The sequence below is a fragment of the Chelon labrosus genome (genome assembly GCF_963514085.1).
Source record: "Chelon labrosus genome assembly, chromosome: 3".
Taxonomy (NCBI): Eukaryota; Metazoa; Chordata; class Actinopteri; order Mugiliformes; family Mugilidae; genus Chelon; species Chelon labrosus.
The window spans coordinates 8,118,637-8,141,260 of NC_140339.1; the positions used below are offsets into that span (position 1 = coordinate 8,118,637).

Consider the following 22,624-nt stretch of genomic DNA (forward strand, 5'->3'; position numbering starts at 1 on the left):
ATGTTTTATATTGATTTTAATCAGCATCAAGAACTGAAGTGGAGCAGCTCCAGTGATTCCACCTTCAATTACAGCAATATAAACAATTTTCAAAAAGCAAAATATTCACATGTATTTAAGGACGGTGATGAGTTCTAATGTGGGCTGTGTGTGATATCACTCCTTCCACTGCAATATACTGCATTTACTCAAGATATGCTGGGAAACCTTTGGACCTGGCATTCGTATGGGTGTTACTCAGACATGTAGCTCCCACCCAGACCAGACTAGGTACCCCTACCCCATAGCAATGACACTCCTTGACGGCAGCAGCCATCCCCGGCAGGATGCAGCCTGACACAGGCACACACACAAGCACGCATTAGGAGCAACTCAAAAAAACATGAAGAACAGCACAAGGTGTTGACCTGGCCTCCAAATTCACTAGATCCCAAACTGATTAAGTATCTGTGAGTTGATCCACAGAGGCCCCTCCCCTCAACACATAGGACCCAAAGGACCCCACTAATAACATTCTGTTGCCAGACAAAACCATGTCCATTCTCTAATGAGTCACTACTGTTTTGGAGGCACAAGGGAAACCTACGCAATATTAGAAAGGTGGTCATAATGTTATGCCTGATCGGTGTATAGCTCTAATCTCAAACATTCAATTATTGAGACATGCAATGGAAAAAAAAAAATACTGTCCATGGCATGTTGGCTACTTTGTGCAAAAAAAGTCCCACAATGCATCTAATTCTACGCGTTTGAAAACCAACAACTCAAAAGTAATGCATGAGGGAGTGACTGTGAACCCATCAACACTCAGCTCGCTTGAGACATCTGTTCACCTCTCACCTCTGAACTTAAGTTATTCTCTGCGTCAACACTCTCGTCTAAGTCACAGTTTTTCTGAGTTGCCTCCGTTTCATTCGTCTCTCCACTGGGACTCGGTGCAGAATGGTCATCAACCGTCTCCTCCTCAGACTCTTTCTCCTTTTCTGACTCTACAGATGAAGGTGTCCCTTCAGCCAAATGTCTATTCTTCTTCTTCTTCTTCTTCTTGCTCTTCTTCTTGCTCTTCTTCGAGTGTTTGTGGCGGTGTTGTGCGCCGGCGTTGTCACTAGGCGTTTTCTTACTTGTGTCTGGTTTCTCTGGGCTCTTTTCTCTACTTCGTTTGTTTCTTTCCCTCTCTCTGCTTGTGCTTCTTGACCTTTCTCCCATTTCTCTCCGAGTGTCTTTGTCTCGATTGTCTCTCTCTTCACTTCTATCCCTATGCTTAGGCCCCCGGTCTTGATCTCTGCTCCCGTTTCTAAGCCTGCCTTGATGTCTTTCTTTGCTTCTGCTCCTCGACCGGTCTCTGCTCCTGCTCCTCGACCGGTCTCTGCTCCTGCTCCTCGACCGGTCTCTGCTTCTCCTCAGATGTCTATCTTTCCTCCTGTCACTGTGTCTCGATCTGGACGACCACGTTTCCTCTCTACACTGTTGGGAGGCCCTCCTCTCTCTGCTCCTGCTCCTCCGCCTGTCGCCCTCTCGTCTGCTGTGAGATCTTTCCGACCTCACTGGGCTTCTGCTGTAGCGACGCTGCCTCCACGACCGGTCTCCGAACCGCTCCGAACGAGACCCCTCTCTGCGACTCCCTGTGACGCTGCGGTCAGGGGACATGTGCAGGTCCCTGTCAGCCTCCCAGAATTCATTCCCGGGGTTTCGAAATACATGCAGGAAATTGCAGTTCTTCCCTTTAGGGCATTTCTGTCTGTCAAACAATCCTGCGAAGAAAAAAAAACAAACACAAGCGAGACTGTAAATACATTAAACTGAATCATGCCCCTCTGATCACAGCTGGGAATAAAAAGACTCACCACATATGGCATTCTTCCACCGTGTAACAGGACATATCTCACAGTGAAGCTGCCGGCCCGCATACCACCTCCCATTGAACTTGATGAAGGCCTCTTTGCACTGTTCCTCTCTGGACAATAGAGATAAGAGAGCAACGAATGAGGAGATTTGTCCAAAAGAAGTGTTCAAGTGAAAAGTCTTTACTTATTTGAAAAAACGGTCATGGTGTGGTTGTAGGACATGGCTTACGTGTCAAACTGGATGTAAACATTTCCTCTCAGGTGTGGTTCGTGGTTGCAACAGACCTGAAAGAGGAAAGATATCAATGAAGTATGTATTTATAAGGATTATTCAATCATAAATCTGAATAGTGCTGGTTTGGGGTCATGTTTCAGGCTCATTAGATAATTTAGCGGCAAAAGGTAAATGGTCGCTGCACACTGCTAACACCAAAAGTCGCTGTCACTCATATGAGCATTGATTAGAAACATACATGACTGAGTTTTCCATTATTTTCCATTCTGATTAAGGAAACCGTGCTTCCTGTAAATGCAAAGACATATGACAGACAGAAATCACATCCCTCGATCTCCTCTCACCTTGAACTGCAGCACCTTGCCGACACTCTTGAACTCCGGGAGAACATCGTGGTAGAACTCGAGGAAGGACTCGTGCAGCTCCTCCTCGCTGTGCTCCAAACAAGCGTCGACGTCGTAATCATCGCGCCGCGACTGCTCCATGCCGAATATTCTAAACATACCACGGATCATCAGAGTCGGGCTGGTTGTGGGATAAACGTGCTTCCGAGAACACCTGGAGAACGTAAAAAAAAAAAAAGTAAAGGTCTATTTAATGTGGCTGTGCATCCAATCCATCACAGCTCAAATAGCAGGTTTATGAAGAGATCCCATCTGTACCGATCTCCAAATCGACACGCTCCCGTCTTCAGAAAGAATGGGCAGTTTGCTACGTCGCGCTCTGTTCCAAAGTTGTCCCCCGTCACTGTCACGGGAGCCTCAGGGTTCATCCAGGGTCCTCCATTTTCCAACTGGAAGCAAAGACACAAACAAAATATACAGTACACACTTTAATGGCACTGAACTAGAATGAGAAGTTTTCGTCTAATGGCATATTTCCTGTACATCTGAGCATTTATTCTACAACCAGTTCAAAAGTTTAATGATCCTGAGAAGTGACAATGTTCCAATGAAGCAGTCGAAATTGCTCAGTCTTGATAAGAGTAAAAGGAACTGTTAAAATACACTGGTTACATATGATTAATGCACAGCCGTGGAAAAAATACAGGCAATACAAATATCTAACCAGACTGAAACAACTAAAGAGTCAGGGGATGTGTGCAACTTAAGAATCATAGCGTAACATATGGATTTGAACTCCTATTCCTTGAAATGACTGTCGCGTGTGTCAATACCTGATTTTCAGCTTCGTCCAACATTTTCTGAACGGCCTCCTACAAATGGTGCAAAGACACGGCTGGTGAAAATGAGAAGACGTCAACAGACTGCAGCATATCTGTCTTTGTGGGTTAAGACCACATTCACGGGGACAATTAGGCACACAAATAACTGGAAAATTGACAGGCATCCGCAGCCATTTCACTGTAGTCACACAACAAAGTAAAAGATACATCCTTGTTGTAAGAGCTGATGGTGCTGTTAGAGGCTTTTCTCTTTTGAGTGTATCTCAGTTAAGGAATAGGATGGTTGCTTGTGCCACTTAGTCAAGGAAAAGATTAAAAAGAACCACGTGCAAAGGATAAACACATTTTGCTAAAGAAACATTCAGCCGGTGGGATTTATTTCACTGTGTGATAATCCCTTTTGGACGGACACTTTAAACACACTGATTAAATAGAAGAGGATATTATTCTTTTTGATCTCTCTCATCCTGGAGCCCGTTTCACCTCTCTGTCTCGCTTCTCTTGCTGCTTCTGCTCTTTTTCTTCATTTTCTTTCTTCTGCTGGGCCTCCCATTCCTCTTTTATCCTCCGCTGTGGACACAGGAAGACATATATCCAGTTAATATTAACATTTCAATTGTCACAAATTACTAGACAAAGCGGCTCAGGTGTTCTGATGCTCTGATAATGTTACCACCTAATATGTGTTATATCATCTGTAACTGTAAACTGTATATCAGCAGGCAAAATAAGCAGTGAAACAGTCACCATAAAATAATCTATTTTGATTAAGTTAAGACAGCTTTTGTACAGGTTAACTTTAAAAAAAAAAACGACTCAATAAATTACTTGAGTGCAGTGTAATTTTTAGAAACATCAGCTGCAGATTAACACACACTTAGTGGTGGTGGTCTAGTCAGTATTTACAGCAGCGGATGATGTATGAGGTATCATGTCAGAACAAACTGCAGTGCTCGTGTTCATTGTAAAGACATAGTGCACTAATATAACGGGGGTCTACTGCTCAAAGGAATAAACCATATCAGTTCTCCGTTAGTTTTGGTAATTAATGGGATGTCATCGGCGGCAGTGAAGCATACAGAATGTAGATTACCTCCTCTTCCTCTTTTCTTTTCCTGGCAGCTTCCTCCCTTTCGTACCGCAGCCTGAATTCCTCCTGGGCAAGCCTCTCTCTCTCCAGCCACTCTTCATGTCGCCGCAGTCTGAAATAACAAATGAAACACAATCAATACTTATGAAGTTAGGATTTCGGTGCTATCAATCCTCAGGGCTGGGTTCAAAACTTAATTTGAAAGATCCAATATCGAGTCTTGACACCCTCTTGTAAGAAATTAGCCTATCTATCTATGAGGGAGATCCAGCCCACCTTGCGAACCAGTATCAAATCAAATTCAGGAAATAAGTAGCGATATCCAGCCCTATCAATCAGTGAACATGCAGCTTCATTACCTTTCCTCCTCTGCAACATTATCTATTTCATTATCTTCAACGTCTTCATCATTTATTTCCTCTTCTGTTCCAGGAGGATAGATCTCTCCATTTCTTGAGTCTGTAACAGTGGTGTTAATAATCTTGTTAACAGTGCAGCTGCAATAGTACATTAACCGTTATTACATTCACCAACAAAACAGCTGTCTTCGTACCACATTCTCTGGCTTGGGCGAGAGCTTTCCGTTTCCGTTTTCTTCTCTCTTTCCTCAGAGCAGCCTTGCGTTGCTTCTGACTGAAGTGAAAAACATTTGAAAGAATAATCACAACAGAGGAGTAGAAAAGGCATGAGCTCCTCAGGGTTATACAGTTACTATAAAGGGACAAACACTAGCACGGTTAACATTTTGTAGTAAAACTGAAGTTGAACAGAGGAGTTTTCACAGCAAACATTTTAACCTGTCAAACACATGGGTAAGAGAATTATGTGGAGCTACATTGTGATCAATCTGTTTAGATCCTCAGTCTTCCAAATCATGGTATACCTAAAACAAAGGTAACTGGACTTGTTTGATGATGTTTTGAAACTCCTCACCAGTTTGACTTCAAGAAACCTCAAACAAGTCCAGATATCTTGTTCTGGTTTGGAGTTAATCTTTATTAAAGTTCAACCTGTGTGTTTCTAGTTAATAACAAGTCACAGTGTCTACTATGACACTCAACAACATTCAACTCCTGAGTTTTTATTCTGAGAATAATGCAACATAAGTAAACACAGCAATAACGTCTCAAAATACAGCATCCAACATGTAAATATTAACGGTAGCTATAGTTACGAGTTAAACCGTAGCCAACGTTAGCTAACATATAACATCACAGCATTTATGTTTTCAACGCCGTAGTCGCTTCCATATGAAACTATTGACAATTTATCTTGAAATATATAGTTTTTAGTCATGTAATTATTTCAAAAAGATCTAAAAAAGAGAAACCGACCTTACTACAGGAGTAGAAATCAGTGCAGTATTGGCTGCAGCCATAATCGCACTAGTTAGCTAGTTAGCTTCTTCAGCTAACGTTAGCACGCCAAATTATTAATTATAGCTAGCATTTAGTTAAGACGTCAGACCAAATTGTCTGACAATTATGACTACTGTTATTTCCAAGACCGAGTCTGTTTGTCCAGGCACATATGACTAAACAATGTCTGTCTGTTGCAAATTAGCTACATGCGGATTTGTTTTGCTCTTGACAGGAAGAAATTGAGTAAAGCACTTCCGGGTTCTTCTTCTTCTGGGAGTTTTGGCAGTTTTTACTTCCGGTTTAAAATAAAAACACTGGGGCACATTGCTTCCTTTTTTTTCATCTTTAATTTACAACTTTACATACACCCGTCTACATTTTTACTAACTAAATATAGTACAATGTACAATGAAAAATACATTATAATTGCAGTAAATACAAAACCCATTAACCCATGATAATTTAATTTTTAATTTTAATTAATTTTTCAATTGTGATGGTTTCAATTGTGATGGTAACAATAACAGTATCAATGTGCTACCAATAACTAAAAGTATTTTGAGTGTGAAACAAAATAATAATAATATCTTTAATAATAAAATTAAATTAAAAATATCTAGGACAGGACTTTAAAACCTTTCTCACATTGTTTCTGTCTGGTTATAACTTTTAAATGTTACAAGTAATTCTAGATATGACAATAACAGACCAATTTTGTTTGCTGTCTTTATTTACAAACTTATTGCCAAATAGGCCCTGCATACAAACCTCAGTGTCAACAAGAAAACTGTTTTTATAACCAAAGAAAAAAAAAACATACCAAAAATATAATGTGCTATAAAATCTAAAGCACTATTATTGTCACCGTGACTCTGCGTGTGCCATAATGTGCCTGATCTTGCTTTAGACACGGCCATTTTTTTGTCACACACTTTTGCCAGTATTTCAGGCATCCTTGACAACTGTTGCACGCTCTCCCCCCAACCCTTCATGTCTTTAATTTTTCTTCTCTCTCATTGGCCTGAGGAAGAAGGCCGGCTGGGTGCAGCAGCGGTAGCACAGAGCCTGAGGCACCAGCGTGTACAGGACATTGAGCAGCAAGAAGACAGGCTGGCTGTCAGCAGGCACTCTGTAGGAGAAAGGCGTTCGTGTGTGAAGAGATGCACCAATATGAGAGAACTGGGCCTGCAAATTGAAGCACAGAGAGGAAAATTACAGTGATGATTATAAGCTTCACAGTATATTCACACTAACAGGATTAATGTCTTCTTATATCAATTCCTCATAAAGATTTCACATATTTTTGACAGCAATGCTGTTCACTTTCATCAGGGACAATCGTCAGGTATTTATTTTAGAGTATTGTATTATGAATTTTGAATATAGTCTTACTGGAGTTTGCTATATTTTTTTGAAGATGTACCCTAAAATATCATCACATTATGATGATTAGTGCAATATATACTTTTTAGTTTGCTTGTTTTCAAAGTGTTTTTTTTTTTTTTTTTCGTTTGAGTCCATGTCAGTAAAATATTTACTTAAGAATTATTGTTTCCCTTATTTAAAATGTACCGTGTGATGTAGGTCTTAGGACACGCTTTGAGGAGTTTATACGTCTCTTATACAGACTTCTCTCTGTGTTATTGTATTTTATAAAAGTTAATACAGACAGACAAAGAGGCAGCACCTAAATGAAGTCAGATTAAAAACCGTTTTAGAGTGACTTGTTCCTTTAATGCACTGACGACACATAAACCTTGGACTAATCCTGGCATCGCCACTCATCTAACAGACTCCTGCCAGTCACCTTTTCAAAGAAAGTCGCTGAAAAAAGACACATGGCATGTTTCATAGCAACAAAAGCTGCCGGAGTATCAGCCCTCCTATTTATAGGCGGGCCGAACAGCTGACTTATAAGTGAATACCATCAATAGCACCATTCCTCCTGGTCTGAAGTCAGCTCCTGCCCTTTTCCCGCCGATGAGTGACGCGCCAGCTTGCAGTTCAAACACAACAGCCGCTTTGTATGGCGGAGATGCGAACAGAGAACTGGCTGCACATGCCGCTTCTGTCTTCAGGTGTAAATAAATCATGCATTTTCTGTTGTTTCACACTAGATGTGCTCTTGTGGAGCCACTTAGGTTTGGCAGCACTGAGGAGTAAACCATGAACTGAAGAGTAAACCAAGAGTAACCATTTCAGAGAAGAAGCTAGATGCTCACTCTCACTTAACATTAGCTAATGTACTTGGAGCCATGATGAAAACAAACAATATCCAGAAGAAATTTTTAACATCCACAGAAGCTGTCTCATACAACCCAAAGGTGACGCCCACAGTGGTGTGTTTATTTATTAAGCCTGTTTGGATGTGCAGGATGTTGAGCAATAAACACCCTAGAGAGGAATGCCTAGCAAGCACGTACCTGCGCCAGTGCTCCAGAGTGTACAAGAGTCAGGTCTGGCATCCACTCACATCCTGGTACCAAGAGCCCATAGAGAGTGATGACGTAATATGGTCCAGAGTACAGCATGCTCACAAGCATCTGCACGACATGGAAACAGTGTTTAGAAAGAAAGTGTTAGGAAGAAAACCTCAGCGGGTTTAACGTCACAGAGTTACCTGCACTTTAGGATAAGCTGAAGGGTCCTTCAGGTAAGGCTCATACTGCTGCGTGTAGTCTTTACACCATTTGCTGGAACAGTCCAGAACAACCTCAAACACAAAACGGTTTGAAACAGAGAGGCCCTCTACATTAAGAAATGTTTCCACCACTGTGTGCGCACCAGACAGATGATCATCTTAGGGTTTCTTACCAGGCCTCTGAAGACACAGAAAGCCAGTGCTGGGAAGAGGTAGATGATGAACAGCAGGTCCAGACGTCTGTGGAGCAAACCTGTCCTCTGATCATCCTGAGTGTTCTGACAAAGCAACAATAACATTTTGAGCCGACGCATGTGTCACCCCATTGTTTTTGTGCACATGGAGTTCATTAGGTACACTAGTGAAAACAAATGCATTGTAATATAATAGTCCTGCATTAAATCTAAGCAGCTGGGATAGGCTCCAGCAGACCCCCGCGACCCTTAACAGGACTTAGTGGGTATAGAAAATGAATGAATGAATGAATAAATCTAAGCTTCATGAAAGTTATGGTATTTAGGTTATGGCTTATAAGATAAGAAAAGATAAAACGACATCCTCCAAAATGGTCATATGAATTACCGCCTTTCCTACGCTGGTTCAAAATAAAATGAACAGTCATGAAAATAAGATTTAGTGGAGGACAGTGTACCTAATACCTAATGGAAAGTGAGTCAATGCTATGGGAACACATCATTTATAGCTAACGCTAGCTAGCTCTCGGTTTAAAAACAACCCATTAACCCTTAATTTATTATTAAAAATTACCCAGATGCTCATGCAGGACCTCTGGTCAGTTCAGTCTAGATTATTCTGCTAGAATCTTTTTCATTTTGCAAAATTATCAGCAGATGAATTGTTTCATTAATGGCAAAATCATTTTTACTTTTACTTAAGCACATTTCAGAGCCTGTACTTTCTTACTTTTACCTAAGTAAAGGAGCTGAATCAGTACTTTTACTTTTACCAGAGTATTATTTTACACAAGCATCCGTACTTTTTCTTACAGAAAATGAAAACTTTTGTGACCTTTTGCCACCTCTGTGAGGCTCGAATTATCAAATCATGTCAGCATTATTTTAGAATTATCTTGACTCATCCCAACAGCAGTCAGCTTTGACACTGACGACTCCAGCTTCTTACTGTTGGCTGAACGTCCCGTGTGAAGGGTTGACTGAAGACGCGGAAGCAAGCCCACACAGACACTGCGATGTACAGCACGTGGAGGACGAAGAGAGGACCAGCTTGAGTCCCATATTTTCCTGGTAAAAGGCAGAACGAAATGTTACGTAGCTGTGGGAAACAAACGGGGCTATACGGCGAAAGCGGCCGCGTGTGAACTCACTTCCACTGTAAACAAAAAAAGCTCTTAATGGAACCAAGTGTTTTTAGGGGGGGTGACACGGGCTGATGCACACCATCTAACGGCATCCCATTATTTTTAGTGTACTTACCCACAGCATTTCCAAGAATGTAGACTATGGAACGCATGAGAAAAGATCCCACCCAGTAGAGTCCAATTGCTCGGTAACTGTCCCTGTGCACACGTAACACTATTACTGTCACAGCCAGACGAACATATTATACTTCCAAAGACAAAAAGACGATAGATAGATAGATAGATAGACAGATAGATAGATAGATAGATAGATAGATAGATAGATAGTGTGTTGTGTACTCGTGGCTCTTACCCCCAAGTAATTGCAGCAATCATGAGCAGATACATGAGATAGTGCACACAGCCATCCCAATAGGAGATCATGTGCCCGTGTGCTGTATTAATGTGTTTATCTGCCTGAAACACGGGGTAAATGTGTCAATAAAAGTAAGTGGGAGGGCAAAACAGAAAAAGATGAAAAGAAAGGTCATGCACAAACTGAACACGAAGCACAAGACTTGCCTCTTTGATGTAAAACGTCACAAATCCATCTATGATGTTGTCTTGCTCCAGCCCGATGATCAGATTCATCACGCTGAGGAATGCATACACTGCATACACTGGACAGGTGCACACATTTAATGTAACGTAGTTTTACTGAGGAGCCATGCAAACATTACTTGTTGTGTATACTGTTTCAAAATAAAATCAACAGTCATGAAGATAAGATTTAGTGGAGGAAGACAGTGTACATAATACTTAATGGCAAATTATACTTTTTATATATCCGTACAAAACCAGATACATACGCGTACTTACTGGATTTTGTTGTTTTTCTCCAGACAATGACAATAAAGCTCATTATTATTATTATTATTATTATTAAACTTCTTATTCTAACTTGCCAGCTTATTAGGCACACTAACGAAAAGCATTTAACTTAAAAGTCCTGCACTAACCCCCAATCAGCAACTCTCAGTTGTAATAAATGAATGCTGAATACCAAATGAAGCTAATATTTAATGCAGGACATTAATATGCACTCTTTTTCACTAGTGCACCTATTGTTTTGGCAAATTTGTGCACAGTAACCTCCAGATATCTCTATTTTTATTAAGAACTTTGTTAAAAACTTTACAGCTCTTAGTTCATAGTTTTCTCTCTTGGGTTTGATCACAACAGGAAACGTGCACTTGAGGATTCATACCGTAGAAAAGAGGATCTACTGGAACCTTCCTCTTGAGCATAAACCGAGCTGAAATGGCCAGGATGAGGACTGTTGTGCAGCCAGCGAAGAAGAAAGCTTCAACACTAAATGCAGAGTGAACAAAAATACACATCTTATTAATTCTATTAGTTTTCAAATGATGCTCACTCGCTCAACAGTTCTCCGTGTTTATTAAAAGATGCAACCAAAATATTTACTCACCTGTTGCTGTATACGAGGGAATTGAATAAATAGCAGATGGGGATGGACGTCAAGGAGAGCACAAACACTCCTGTCCCTGCAGACGCGCTCATTGCGGACCGGGTTTGAGCGATTTATCTTGAGAGAGAATTGATTGTTTAAAATATACCTGCCGCAAAAATGGTCATTTTCAGTCAAGAAAATGTTTGGGAGGTAACAATGTGTCTGAGAAAGTAACTGAACATGCTGCAAACTTGCAAATCGGGTCTTGCATGCTCTGTCTTGCCCGTCTGGTCTCTCTCTCTCGCTCTCTCTCTCTCTCTCTCTCTCTCCCGTCAACTCACCCTCTCTATCTGTCTCTCTGCACAAACACACACATGCACAGAGCGAGCTGTTCATACACACTGTGGGGTATGATGATGTTATGTCACTGCTTTACCCAACAGGCAGGCGGGATTAAAAGGCTTGGCTGATTTATAATTAGCTGTTTTGTTTATCATCTGTAAATAGGCTGTGCAGGTTTGTTTATGCTGCTGTAGTCAAAGTGTAAACACTGACAACCAGCGGTCAAGTGGAGGATTTCAAGCAGAGGGAAGGATAATCGTTTTCAAGCAGCACAGGCAAATACGATACATAGCAATTAATTACAGGAATAAATTCAGGTGTCATGATTTCACGTTTATATAAGTAAGATGCATTTATAATTATAACGTACTTGTTTATAATGTGTGAATAAATGGGTGAAAGTCATTTAAATATGTTTTTTTTGTTTTATTAAAATAATAATAATAATAATAATAATAATTGTGGTATATATATATATATATATTATTTTTTTTTTTTAATTTAATACTGTTTTTTATTCTGCGTGTTTGTATTTGTTGTTTTGAACAATAAAGTTTAAAGAGGTAAAAAAAAAAAACGTGTTTTGACGGAAGTGCGTCACGTCATTTCCGGGGAAACGCAAGCGAAGCTAGCTAGTGGATGGCTAAACCTTAGTGATGGCGTCCGCAGCGATGGATACGACGTAAATAAACAACAACAGAGGTGCATGTCTTTGTGTCATTGACGGGTCGTAGAGGTAGAGTAAACAAGACTGAAGTGTCTGCGGTTATGGCGACCGGGAATGGCGGCGGCGGCGGCGGCGGGTTGGCGTCAAACCATGACGGTCAGGAAGCACCGTCCAACTCGGCTCAGTGTGGAGCCGCAGCAGCGCTCGCCAACGTTCCAGCGTCCGGTTCTGCCCCGTCCGCCTCTCCGCCTGTCCTCGGCCTTCACCGGGAGCCCATGTACAACTGGCAGGCGACGAAGAGCTCCCTGAAGGAGCGTTTCGCCTTCCTCTTCAACAACGAGTTGCTTAGCGACGTCAGGTTCATAGTGGGGAAAGGCAGACAGGCCCAGAGGATACCGGCCCACAAATTCGTCCTGGCCGCTGGAAGTGCCGTCTTTGATGCTATGTTCAACGGAGGCATGGCCACGACCTCGACTGAAATAGAGCTGCCAGATGTGGAACCGGCTGCCTTCCTCGCCCTGCTCAGGTAGGACAGCGTGTCCCCGTGCTCTGACTAAATCCAAACACAGCTGTTTAAGGAGCTGAACCTCCACCAACCCTCAGCATCAGGACAGTGGCTACATCTAGACTTTCAGATACCAAATAATCAGACACATACCTGACAAAACATTAGGTACACTAGTGTAAACAAATGCATGCTAATAAAACAGTCCTGCCCTTCTGTATAACCATTTTGGAGGATATAGTTTGTGGTGCTGTTTAAAAGTGGATTGAATTAAACACCAAAGTATTTCTGTTATTTAGCCTCACTTTAATGGGGTTGTCAGAATAATAGGAACAACACAATACCATTAAGTTCTAATTCAAGTCCCTAAGGGGAAGTCCCTAATTTCCCCACGGGGATGAATAAAGTCCTGTCTTATCTTATCTTATCTTCAAATGCTCCAAATCACTTCCTCCTTAAGGAAAATAATCATCAACTGTCTGATATTTTAAGCAAATTATGAATCCCATAACCTGGCAAAGCTGATTGTCTTTACGTTTTGGACAATTTGTGACACAAAGCATCGCAAACTAAAAAACAAAGGGAGCTAAAATGTTGTCGGTGATGAAAGAATGAATCACAACCACCTCTGGCTAAACTCTTCACAATATACATATTTACTGTAGATAACAACATTAATGCCTGGCCATTGTTCCGTTGCTTGTTTCCTCTCTGCAGGTTCCTGTATTCTGACGAGGTCCACATCGGTCCGGAGACTGTGATGACGACTCTGTACACAGCCAAGAAGTACGCCGTCCCGGCTTTGGAAAGTCACTGTGTCGAGTTCCTCACCAAACACCTCAGAGCCGACAACGCTTTCATGCTCCTCACTCAGGTTAACGTCTCAACTGTGCAGAACGTAGCTGACGCTAAACAGTGTCTGTTAAATGTCACAAAATTAATTTTCACTGACAGTACCATGGCCAGATTCACTAGGTCTGCTTTCTTCCAGGCCAAATGTCTTTGCAAAACAGTAGGAACAGAAGCATGGTCTGATTCTTAATCATATTGTCTGGGCTAGTACATATGAAGTAAGGTAATGCCAGTTTAGCGTTGCTCTTTCCATCTGCAGGATGTTCTGACAGCTGCCCTCTCGCTGGAGGATGAATCCATTTTTCTTTATTTGCCTCCGAGTCGACCGTCTCCCAGCCATCGATGGTTGGATTTTTATAACATTAGCTGTTCTATTTTTGGTTTATGATGCCATTTGTTTGGGTTCGGCATTTTGTTCTGCTGTTGGCTGCTTTACCTTCTGGCACAAAATAAACCTCAAACACTTCTTCTTCTTTTTTTTTCCTTGTCCATCAGAGCAACACAAAGAGCACCTAAATCAAGCCAGAGAAAATAAAAGACACTTCCCAATAAGCCTTTTAATTATTGGCTGTGTGCACGTCTTTACTTTATGTCATTCGATTAACACTTTATTTAATTTAAGTATATTTTGAGTTAAATGTAGGGGTTTTCAGTTTAACTTATGCAGCAGTACGTGTTATGGGATGTATTAAACTATTAAAGGCTGTTTTTGCATCCTTTTTTAAAAGTGCATTAATCCTCCTTTGGTGCATGTAAGATAAATAATCAGAATCCACCATAAGATACTTAAATGGCTTCTTTTATTGCAGGCAAGGTTATTCGATGAGCCTCAGCTTGCAAGTCTCTGCTTGGACACCATAGACAAAAGTACTGCAGACGCAATAAACGCAGAGGGCTTTACAGATATTGACCTCGGTATGTGATTTTCCTTAACACCATAATTTTCCTTTCTGCAGCTAGTTTGAATGAGAAATGATTTTTATTTTGTTTTGTGTGTGTGTGTGTGTGTGTGTGTGTGTGTGTGTGTGTGTAGACACGTTATGTGCAGTGCTAGAAAGAGACACACTCAGCATCAGGGAGAACCGTCTGTTTGGGGCGGTGGTACGCTGGGCCGAGGCCGAGTGTTACAGACAACAGCTTCCCCCGACCTCAGAGAACAAACAGAAGGTTCTGGGGAAGGCACTCCCGCTAATCCGCTTCCCGCTCATGACTGTTGAGGAGTTTGCAGCAGGTAAGTGTATCACAAAAAAAACAACAATTCATGCTGCTGCAACTGTTCTTTTTTTTTTTTTTTTTGTTGTTGTTATCCAACACTGTTCTTACCATTTCAGCCATTTCTAAGCATATTCATCGTGTTCCTGATGTGTCCATACAACTCAAACCACAGAAACCAGTTTGATATTCTTTCTTGTGCAACAGGGCCTGCCCAGTCTGGAATATTGTTCGATCGGGAGGTGGTAAATCTGTTTTTACACTTTACAGTAAACCCCAAACCACGGGTCGACTACATTGACAGGCCTCGCTGCTGCCTCAGGGGGGAGGAGTGCAGCATTAATAGATTCCAGCAGGTTGAGAGTCGATGGGGGTATAGTGGTACCAGCGACAGAATCAGGTGAGATGACATAAACTGATGGTCACTTCCTAAGCTCAACAGTCTGAGTTACAGTTTATTATTCTCATTTTCTTTCTTTCTTTTTTTTTCTCTCCTTAGATTCAATGTAAACAAGAGAATATGCATTGTGGGTTTTGGCTTGTATGGTTCAATACATGGACCCACTGACTATCAGGTCAACATACAGGTAACGTATGGCATTAAGGCAAATATTCTTACACTGGTAGCATCATCAGAGGGTTTGAGATGAGAGATGTCATTGAGTCTTTTTGGTAGGATCATTTTATTTATTTATTTTTTTAATATTAGTACTGACCAGTATAAAAATAAAGGATCATAAACATATTTCTTCAACTCAAACCATCATTTATTTACGTAGCATAGTAAGACAGCAGCACAGTAAAGATGAAGTCAGTGTGTCAATTTTTACTCCAGTGAGGAGGATTTTAAATATTTTTATGGTCTGAGTGATTATTATATGAAAAGCTTGGCCGTTTTATATATTAGGGACAGCCAGAGCAAAGTCTCAACCATCTCAAAACACTGTAGTCTTGAAACAAGCAGCAAATAAATCTAAAACTAGAAAACAGGTTTGTAGTAGCTCAAACTTTGACGTGCTTTCTGTGGAATCCACATTCCCTCATCCTGGGTGTTGTGTAATTTCTCTTCAGGTGAAAGTTTACCCCCTTGAGAAAAGACACTGTTGTGTAAAATCATAGACACGTACCACCCACCTAAACGCTGTCGCTAACCAGGGTCCCCACAACAGTACCCATCCCCATAAAGGAGGCACAAGGGAGACTTACCCAGTATTAGGCAGATGGTTTTAATGTCGCTGCTCTTTTATTTCCTTCAAACACCAAACTCAGCCGCTTATAGCTGTTTTTATTTGTTTTTCAATATCAGGCTCAAATACTCGGTCACAGTTTCTTGATTAGCTGCGTGCCATCAACTCTATACATCTCAGTTTCGTCTCTTGTCGTCCTTCATTTCTCGTCCCCACTTTAGTTTTTATCCTGTCAGATATGCAGAAGAAAAAACTGAAGGGACTGAATGAGGGGATAGTTTCAAATGCAGCACATCTCGCACTCACTGCTTACAATTTGAGTCCATTAACACCAGTTTAATTTAGTCAACTTTAAAAAGAATATGTAATGGATAATAAATAATTTAAGGGACAGAATGATAGAAATGCACCACCAGACAAGTGCTCTGTTTTAACAGTCAAAGCTTGCTATAATTATGAAGACTTTTTCTCCTTTGCACTCATGCTCATTCAGGACAATATTCTGTTCCGCAGATCATAGAGAGCGACAAACGCATTACAGTGGGACAGAACGACACAGGCTTCAGCTGTGACGGCACAGCGACCACGTTCCGGGTGATGTTCAAAGAGCCTGTGGAAATCCTACCCAATGTCAGCTACACTGCATGTGCCACCTTAAAGGTCAGTTTAAAGAAAATGTTCTGAGTTGCACGATCGAATTAATGTTGGACTCGGATTTACTGTGTTTTTAATGTCGCAACGCAGGGCCCAGACTCACACTACGGCACTAAAGGCTTGAAGAAAGTCACCAAGGAATCGGCAACTGGGGCCAAGACGACGTTTTTGTTTTTTAGCTCGCCTGGAAATAACAATGGTACGTCAGTGGAGGACGGGCAGATCCCGGAGATCATCTACTACACCTAAACTTGTCATACAGGTACACTGAAGCAGGGAGACCTCAAGACTGCTGGGAAGACTGGACTGCTAGAGTTGGACGTAGTGCCTCACAATCCTTTGGAATAATGAATGTGTGTTAGAGTGTGTGTGTGTGTGTGTGTGTGTGTGTGTGTGTGTGTGTGTGTGTGTGTATATGCTATAAGTGACTTTCTGCCTATACAATAGAAATGTGGAGTTGTAGGAAAATCACAGCTCTGTCAGACAAAAAAGCTTTTTCAGGCATAAACTGTATCTTCAGTTGTAAATGATCTAAATACTGACATCCTGTCTGTGTGTTACTCTTAAGCTGCCTGCCAGTGCAGGGATTTATCCTGCCTGTCGATCGATGATGCCAATTCATTCTGTTTCGGTTTTTGCCGAAGCATTTATGGAAAGCACGGTATTTGTGTATTTTTCATTGTGCATTGTGTTATCACGTACTTTGATTTTGCGACATATTAAGGCTCCATGTGTATTGTGTAACTTTACCAGTGGTACATGCTGTATTTATGACGTCACATTTGCTTAGCACTCCATTAAAATGTAAAACGAATAAATGTTACAGTTTTTTATGGTGAAATAAATGAAGGAAAAGAGTTTTATTTTTTATAGCTTTTTTAGCAGTAAAATAGGGTAAGACCAAAATTAGACTGTTTCCATTGTTAAACGCCAGATGAATTTAGACTGCAGCTTATATCATTCCTCTTTCTGTCACTAGGTGATGCCAGATACTCAATAAAAACAGACAGCAAACTGGTAGGAAGAGGTTGCTCAAAAGGATAAAAATGGAGAAATGGACCGACCATAATATTAAAACCACTGACACAGGAGAAGTAAATAACATTGACCATCTAGTGACAATACAATGTTCTGCTGGGAAACTTTAGGACCTGGCATTCATTCGTGTGCATGTTACTTAGACACGTACCACCCACCTAGACCAGACCAGGCACCCCCACCCCATAGCAATGACACTCCTTGATGACAGCAGCCATCCCCAGCAGGATGCAGCCTGACACAGGCACACACACAAACACGGTTTAGGAACAACTCAAAAAAACATGAAGAACAGCACAAAGTGTTGACCTGGCCTCCAAATTCACCAGATCCCAAACTGATCAAGTATCTGTGGGATGATCCACAGAGGCCCCTCCCCTCAACCCATAGGACCCAAAGGCCCCCCACTAACAACATGCTTTTGCCAGACACCACAGGACACCCTCATGTCCATTCTCTGATGAGTCACAACTGTTTTGGAGGCACAAAGGAGACCTACACAGTATTAGGAAGGCGGTCATAATGTCATGCCTGATCGGAGTAATGTTCATTTTCTTATTCATGGTTTTAATTACTTATTTTAGTGAGAAAGTTCCTTTGGATGAACATCTTCAATCACAAACAAGTGCACAGTAGTGGAAGCAATGCAGACCCATGCAACAATAAAAAAGCACTAGCAATAAATAAAAGTACAAAAGTCTCATCAACTATTTACTTCAGACAGTAAAAACACTGGTTCTGCAGAAAAAAGGTCCCTTGGCTGGCACATTATTATCTATTATACAAAAGTGTTGATGTAAATGAAGTATTTAACTGGCGTATCAGATCAAGATGAAGGATTTTATTGGCACGTTGCTGCTGAAGATCAAAAGTTTACGATGCCTTAACTCCAGCAAAGAAGCGGATCCCTAAAATAAGACTGAATGCTGTAAAATAACCATCATTGTCATTTTAGTCTCAGTTGTGCCCTCCTTTAAATCACAAGTCTCCAGATTATTTCTGTTCTTATTCTGCCAGTGAAAAGAAATGTGCTGTCAACCGAAGGCTGCGTCTACAGCTCAACGATGAGGAGCTGTTGAATTGCATAATCTGCACATTCATACGAGACGGGCGGTGGAAACGAGGCCACTTTAGACGGTCGTGAGTGGGCTTTGACGAGGAGAGTGATCCACGAAGGCTGTCAGGTGAGTCACAGGGACCTGAGAGCCTCTCCCGCTGACTGCCCACTTTAGAGAGACTTTTTAAAAAAAGAGAGAGAAACAAGAAAATCTGTTTGAGGCAGGCAGGTTTTTTTGTTTTTTTCCACCCACCACTCAAACTGTTCACAAAAACCAGGAGGCCAAACAGTCTACAGGTCGTCCGTACTCACCTGTGTTCAGTCAAAATGCCTTTATCTACAGCGACTATTAAAAGACAAGCTCAACAAAAGCTTCCAGGACATAATGGAATGAAGCCTCCACTGATAAATAGGCAAATACGAAGCTTAAGGGGAATAATTCAAACATGTGGACTGTTTCTCAACAGCTATTAGCTTTACAAATCCATGACAGGGATTTGTGATTTTCAGATGTGTGTGTGTGTGGTTGTGATTCTGCCTGTTGTGTGTGGGCGGGTGGATGGCAGCAGAATGGGCTGTCTTTCTCGGTTTGAGCCGTCTACTCGAACACTGACAGCAGGGGAGAGGATTTATGCCTCTGCTGTTTTTGACAACATGTGACATATGACTGTGCGGCGCCAAAGTGTTTGTGCGGCGCTGAAGCTGATTTGTACGATCATAAGCAAAACAGAAGCAGGGGTTTAATTGGACTCAGTTTCCTCATGAAGATTATTTCTTTGGATAAACTCTGTGTGAGGCATTGTGTAAAAGAAAGCTTGGAACTAAAAGGCTGTTAGTCTGAAATGTTGGTGTTACGGTTTTGTGTCTGATCATATTGTTTGTTGTGCACTGTAAAACTAGACTGGAATCGTATATAGCAATCAGCCACAACATTACACCCAACCGCATAAGGATGTGTAGCTCTCCTTTGTGTCTCAAAATCATTTCGGACTCATCCGACCACCCTGTGGTGTTTGGTACCACTTGGATGTTGGTAGTTGAAGGTCCTATGAGTGGAGGGAAGGAGCCCCTGTGTATCCTTCAGATACGTGATCAGTTTGGAATCCCAGGAGTTTGGAAGCCAGGTCTACACCTCAGGCTGTTTTTCATGTTTTTTTGAACTGATCTTAGGCATTTTTTTTTTTGTATGTGTGTTGGCAGGCTGCGTCGTCCTGCTGGGGACGGCTGCTGCCATCAGGGAGCGTCTGAGCGGCATCCACACGAATGCCAGGACCAAAGGACTCCCAGCAGAATATTGGATAACAAGATGATAACAAGATCAGTGTTGTTCTCTTCTCCTGTCAGTAGTTTTAACATTGTGGCTGATCAGCGGATAAGAAAATCTGACCATCGGTTCACGTAAATGAGCCAGACGTATGTGCAGACTCATGAACTACCCAAAATGCACCGTTTCCAAAAACACAAGCCATAACAAAAAAATAAAAAGATTCATGAAGAAAGTCAGACGGTCCTACATACATGGTAAATCCAAAAAGCGTTTTAAAAGGAAGGCAACTGGACATGTAGAGTTTTCTTGAGAAAACGTTTCGCCACTCATCCGAATAGCTTCTGACCTGGATGACTGAGAACCTTCACAGACATACATACATGGAACTGGAACACTGTTATTAAATAGCATCAGCTGGTCTTGACAACTGAAATAAATTACAGGGACCACAGTATTCATTTTTCAAGTTGGAAAAGTTGATTTGAAGTAATATCAATAAAATTTTCTGGAGCAAAAAAATAAATAAAAAATCAGACAGTCCTAAAACTCCCATCACTGAATTACGGTGGTGATGACAAGGATCAGATCAGAAGTGTAACTACTTCTCTGTGGTTCTTATGGGGCTGGGTGACACGGAGCCAGTATAGTATTAACTTTGCATAGAAACTATTATTCTTTGCACTTAGAAGTATTTTGTATTTTCATGTTTGCAGTTATGGGCAGTGTGGTGGTTAGCACTGATGCCTCAGAGCAAGAATGTTCTGGGATCGAATCCATCGGCCGACATGTTCTCCCTGTGTCTGTGTGGGTTCTCTCTGGGTACTCCTGCCTATACTCCCACCATCCGAAGACATGCACCTTATGTTAATTGGTGATTCTAAATTGGCTGTAAGTGTGAATGTGAGCGTGAATGGTTGTCTGTCTCTCTGTGTTAGCCATGGGATGGACTGGCAACCTGTCCAGGGTGTACCCCACTTCTCGCCCGATGACAGCTGGGATAGGCACCAACCCCCCGCCCGCTCCCCGCGACCCTTCACAGGACAAGCGGTTACAGAAAATGAATGAATGTTTGCAATTATGCCTTGTTTATGTAAGCATGACTTGTGTTTTTGTAATAACCACCTTGCCAGTAGACATCATGCCAGTGGAATTGCAATGAGACAAAGTGATGCACGTCATTGACCAATGCCCAGTTTTTATTTAAACAACCAAAGCGTGTGTTACCTCCTGTTAGTCGGGCTGGTTTGTTTCCATTACCTAACTCTTCTGTCATTTCACACCTCGCCACTCCCGCCTGCCTCCGCTTTCCTCCTAGTATAGTCACATGACCTGCCCTTCCTCTCCACTCACCTGTTTCCCTGATCAACCGCATCCAAAATTTCCCCAGCCTGTATTTCCTGTATTGGCCTTTAGAAGCTTCTGTTATAGGTTTCCAGTTCTGTTAGTCTGTTAGCCTGAGGGCCTTCTCCCCTCTGCTTTGACTTTCTGTCTAGTTCTGTAACATACCATTTGGCTCCCCAGTTTTTGGTGCTTCTGGGTCTTCTCAATCTGAATTGAGACAGTCACCTAGGGTGCAACTTAATGGCAAACACTTCAGGCAGTCAGACATTTGGGCGGCACTCTACTCACGTCAAGCCAGTTTTGGTTTTCAAAATTCAGGCGGCGTCACCTTGGCACCGCATCGCTTGAGGCCATTTCATCAGACGTCATGCAGCAACTTTAAAAACTTGAAGTACACTCCAGGTTTCATTCCATCCTTTTCCATGATGTGTATTCTTCTGTGCAGTCTGATGAATTGAAAGAACACTTAAGGCATTTGTCACATCCTTTTAGGCATTTTTTTTCTTTTTCTGAAAGCTGAATCGGGTGAGCCTAACACTGCTCAGCCAACCCTGCAGTTTACCAACAGGAATCGTCTTAGCACTTTATTTAAATATTATGTACAGCAAGTTCTTATGACACATCCTCGGTGGATGAAAACGTTCATACAGAATGTTCTGATGTGAGATCCAGCTCTGGGTGTGTGTCCAGGCCACTTCACAACAACACAAACCTGCAGGGATGAAAGAGAGAAAGAGAGAAAGAGAGAGAGAGAGAAAGAGAGAGAGCATTCGGGTGTCCCTGCTCGTCCAGCTGGTGGGAGTTATGTAATCTGTATTCCAATGATGTAAGACAGCTGGGTAATTAATTACCATGTACATGTGTATAGACTGTGTGGTTAGCACCCACTGAACACACACACACACACACTCACACCCCGCAGCCTTAGAATCACTGGGTGTTGATCTTTGTTCATGTCGGCTGAAGCTGCTAATTTGCAACTTCTCTCACTTTGTCGTACAGAGGAGGAAAGAGAAAAGAAGGCCAGTGATTTTCTCTCTGAATAAAGTTTTCCAGGAGTCTGCGGTTTTTGGTGCCAATAGAGAACATTTGAGCATGTGATTTACTTCGTGTATCCTAACAGAAATACACGATATTAATCTTGAATATGACTTTATTAGTAGACTTTAGAATAGACCTAAAGATAGGTTAATCGAAACTCCTTTTGCTTTTGAAATCAATTATTCATTCATTCATTCATCTTCTGCAACCGCTTGTTCCTGTTAAGGGTCGCGGGGTCTGCTGGAGCCTATCCCAGCTGTCATCGGGCGAGAGGCGGTGGTACACCCTGGACAGGTCTCCAGTCTATCACAGGGC

The 22,624-nt window shown here is 41.7% G+C and overlaps 3 protein-coding genes across 4 annotated transcripts; 1 reads left to right on the top strand and 2 right to left on the bottom strand.

The window, feature by feature from the left end:
- Positions 1-38: 38 nt before the first annotated feature.
- zrsr2 (zinc finger (CCCH type), RNA-binding motif and serine/arginine rich 2) lies at positions 39-5,938 on the bottom strand. The gene is made up of 11 exons (XM_084541131.1): positions 5,690-5,938; positions 4,909-4,988; positions 4,715-4,814; positions 4,359-4,467; positions 3,749-3,835; positions 3,257-3,295; positions 2,742-2,872; positions 2,424-2,637; positions 2,074-2,129; positions 1,845-1,954; positions 39-1,751 (listed from the first exon to the last, which is right to left on the bottom strand). Exons 1-11 carry the CDS (start codon positions 5,731-5,733, stop codon positions 808-810), a joined length of 1,914 nt encoding a protein of 637 aa, XP_084397257.1. The 5' UTR covers positions 5,734-5,938; the 3' UTR covers positions 39-807.
- A 215-nt stretch (positions 5,939-6,153) lies between these two features.
- On the bottom strand, positions 6,154-11,482 carry LOC311485605 (transmembrane 6 superfamily member 1-like). Its single transcript, XM_084541132.1, has 10 exons — positions 11,165-11,482; positions 10,943-11,046; positions 10,254-10,355; positions 10,049-10,148; positions 9,812-9,894; positions 9,501-9,619; positions 8,531-8,635; positions 8,337-8,429; positions 8,140-8,259; positions 6,154-6,901 (listed from the first exon to the last, which is right to left on the bottom strand). The coding sequence occupies exons 1-10, from the start codon at positions 11,254-11,256 to the stop codon at positions 6,713-6,715; spliced, it is 1,107 nt and encodes a 368-aa protein (XP_084397258.1). The 5' UTR covers positions 11,257-11,482; the 3' UTR covers positions 6,154-6,712.
- Positions 11,483-12,102: 620 nt separating this feature from the next.
- LOC311485455 (BTB/POZ domain-containing protein 1-like) lies at positions 12,103-17,423 on the top strand. Of its 2 annotated transcripts, none has more exons than XM_084540867.1 (8): positions 12,103-12,681; positions 13,378-13,534; positions 14,322-14,427; positions 14,546-14,743; positions 14,932-15,124; positions 15,224-15,311; positions 16,425-16,571; positions 16,656-17,423. In XM_084540867.1, exons 1-8 carry the CDS (start codon positions 12,257-12,259, stop codon positions 16,812-16,814), a joined length of 1,473 nt encoding a protein of 490 aa, XP_084396993.1. In that variant the 5' UTR covers positions 12,103-12,256; the 3' UTR covers positions 16,815-17,423. The 2 variants fall into 2 exon arrangements, with proteins under 2 accessions (XP_084396993.1, XP_084396994.1); XM_084540868.1 differs by having other exon boundaries at positions 14,995-15,124.
- Positions 17,424-22,624: the final 5,201 nt, after the last annotated feature.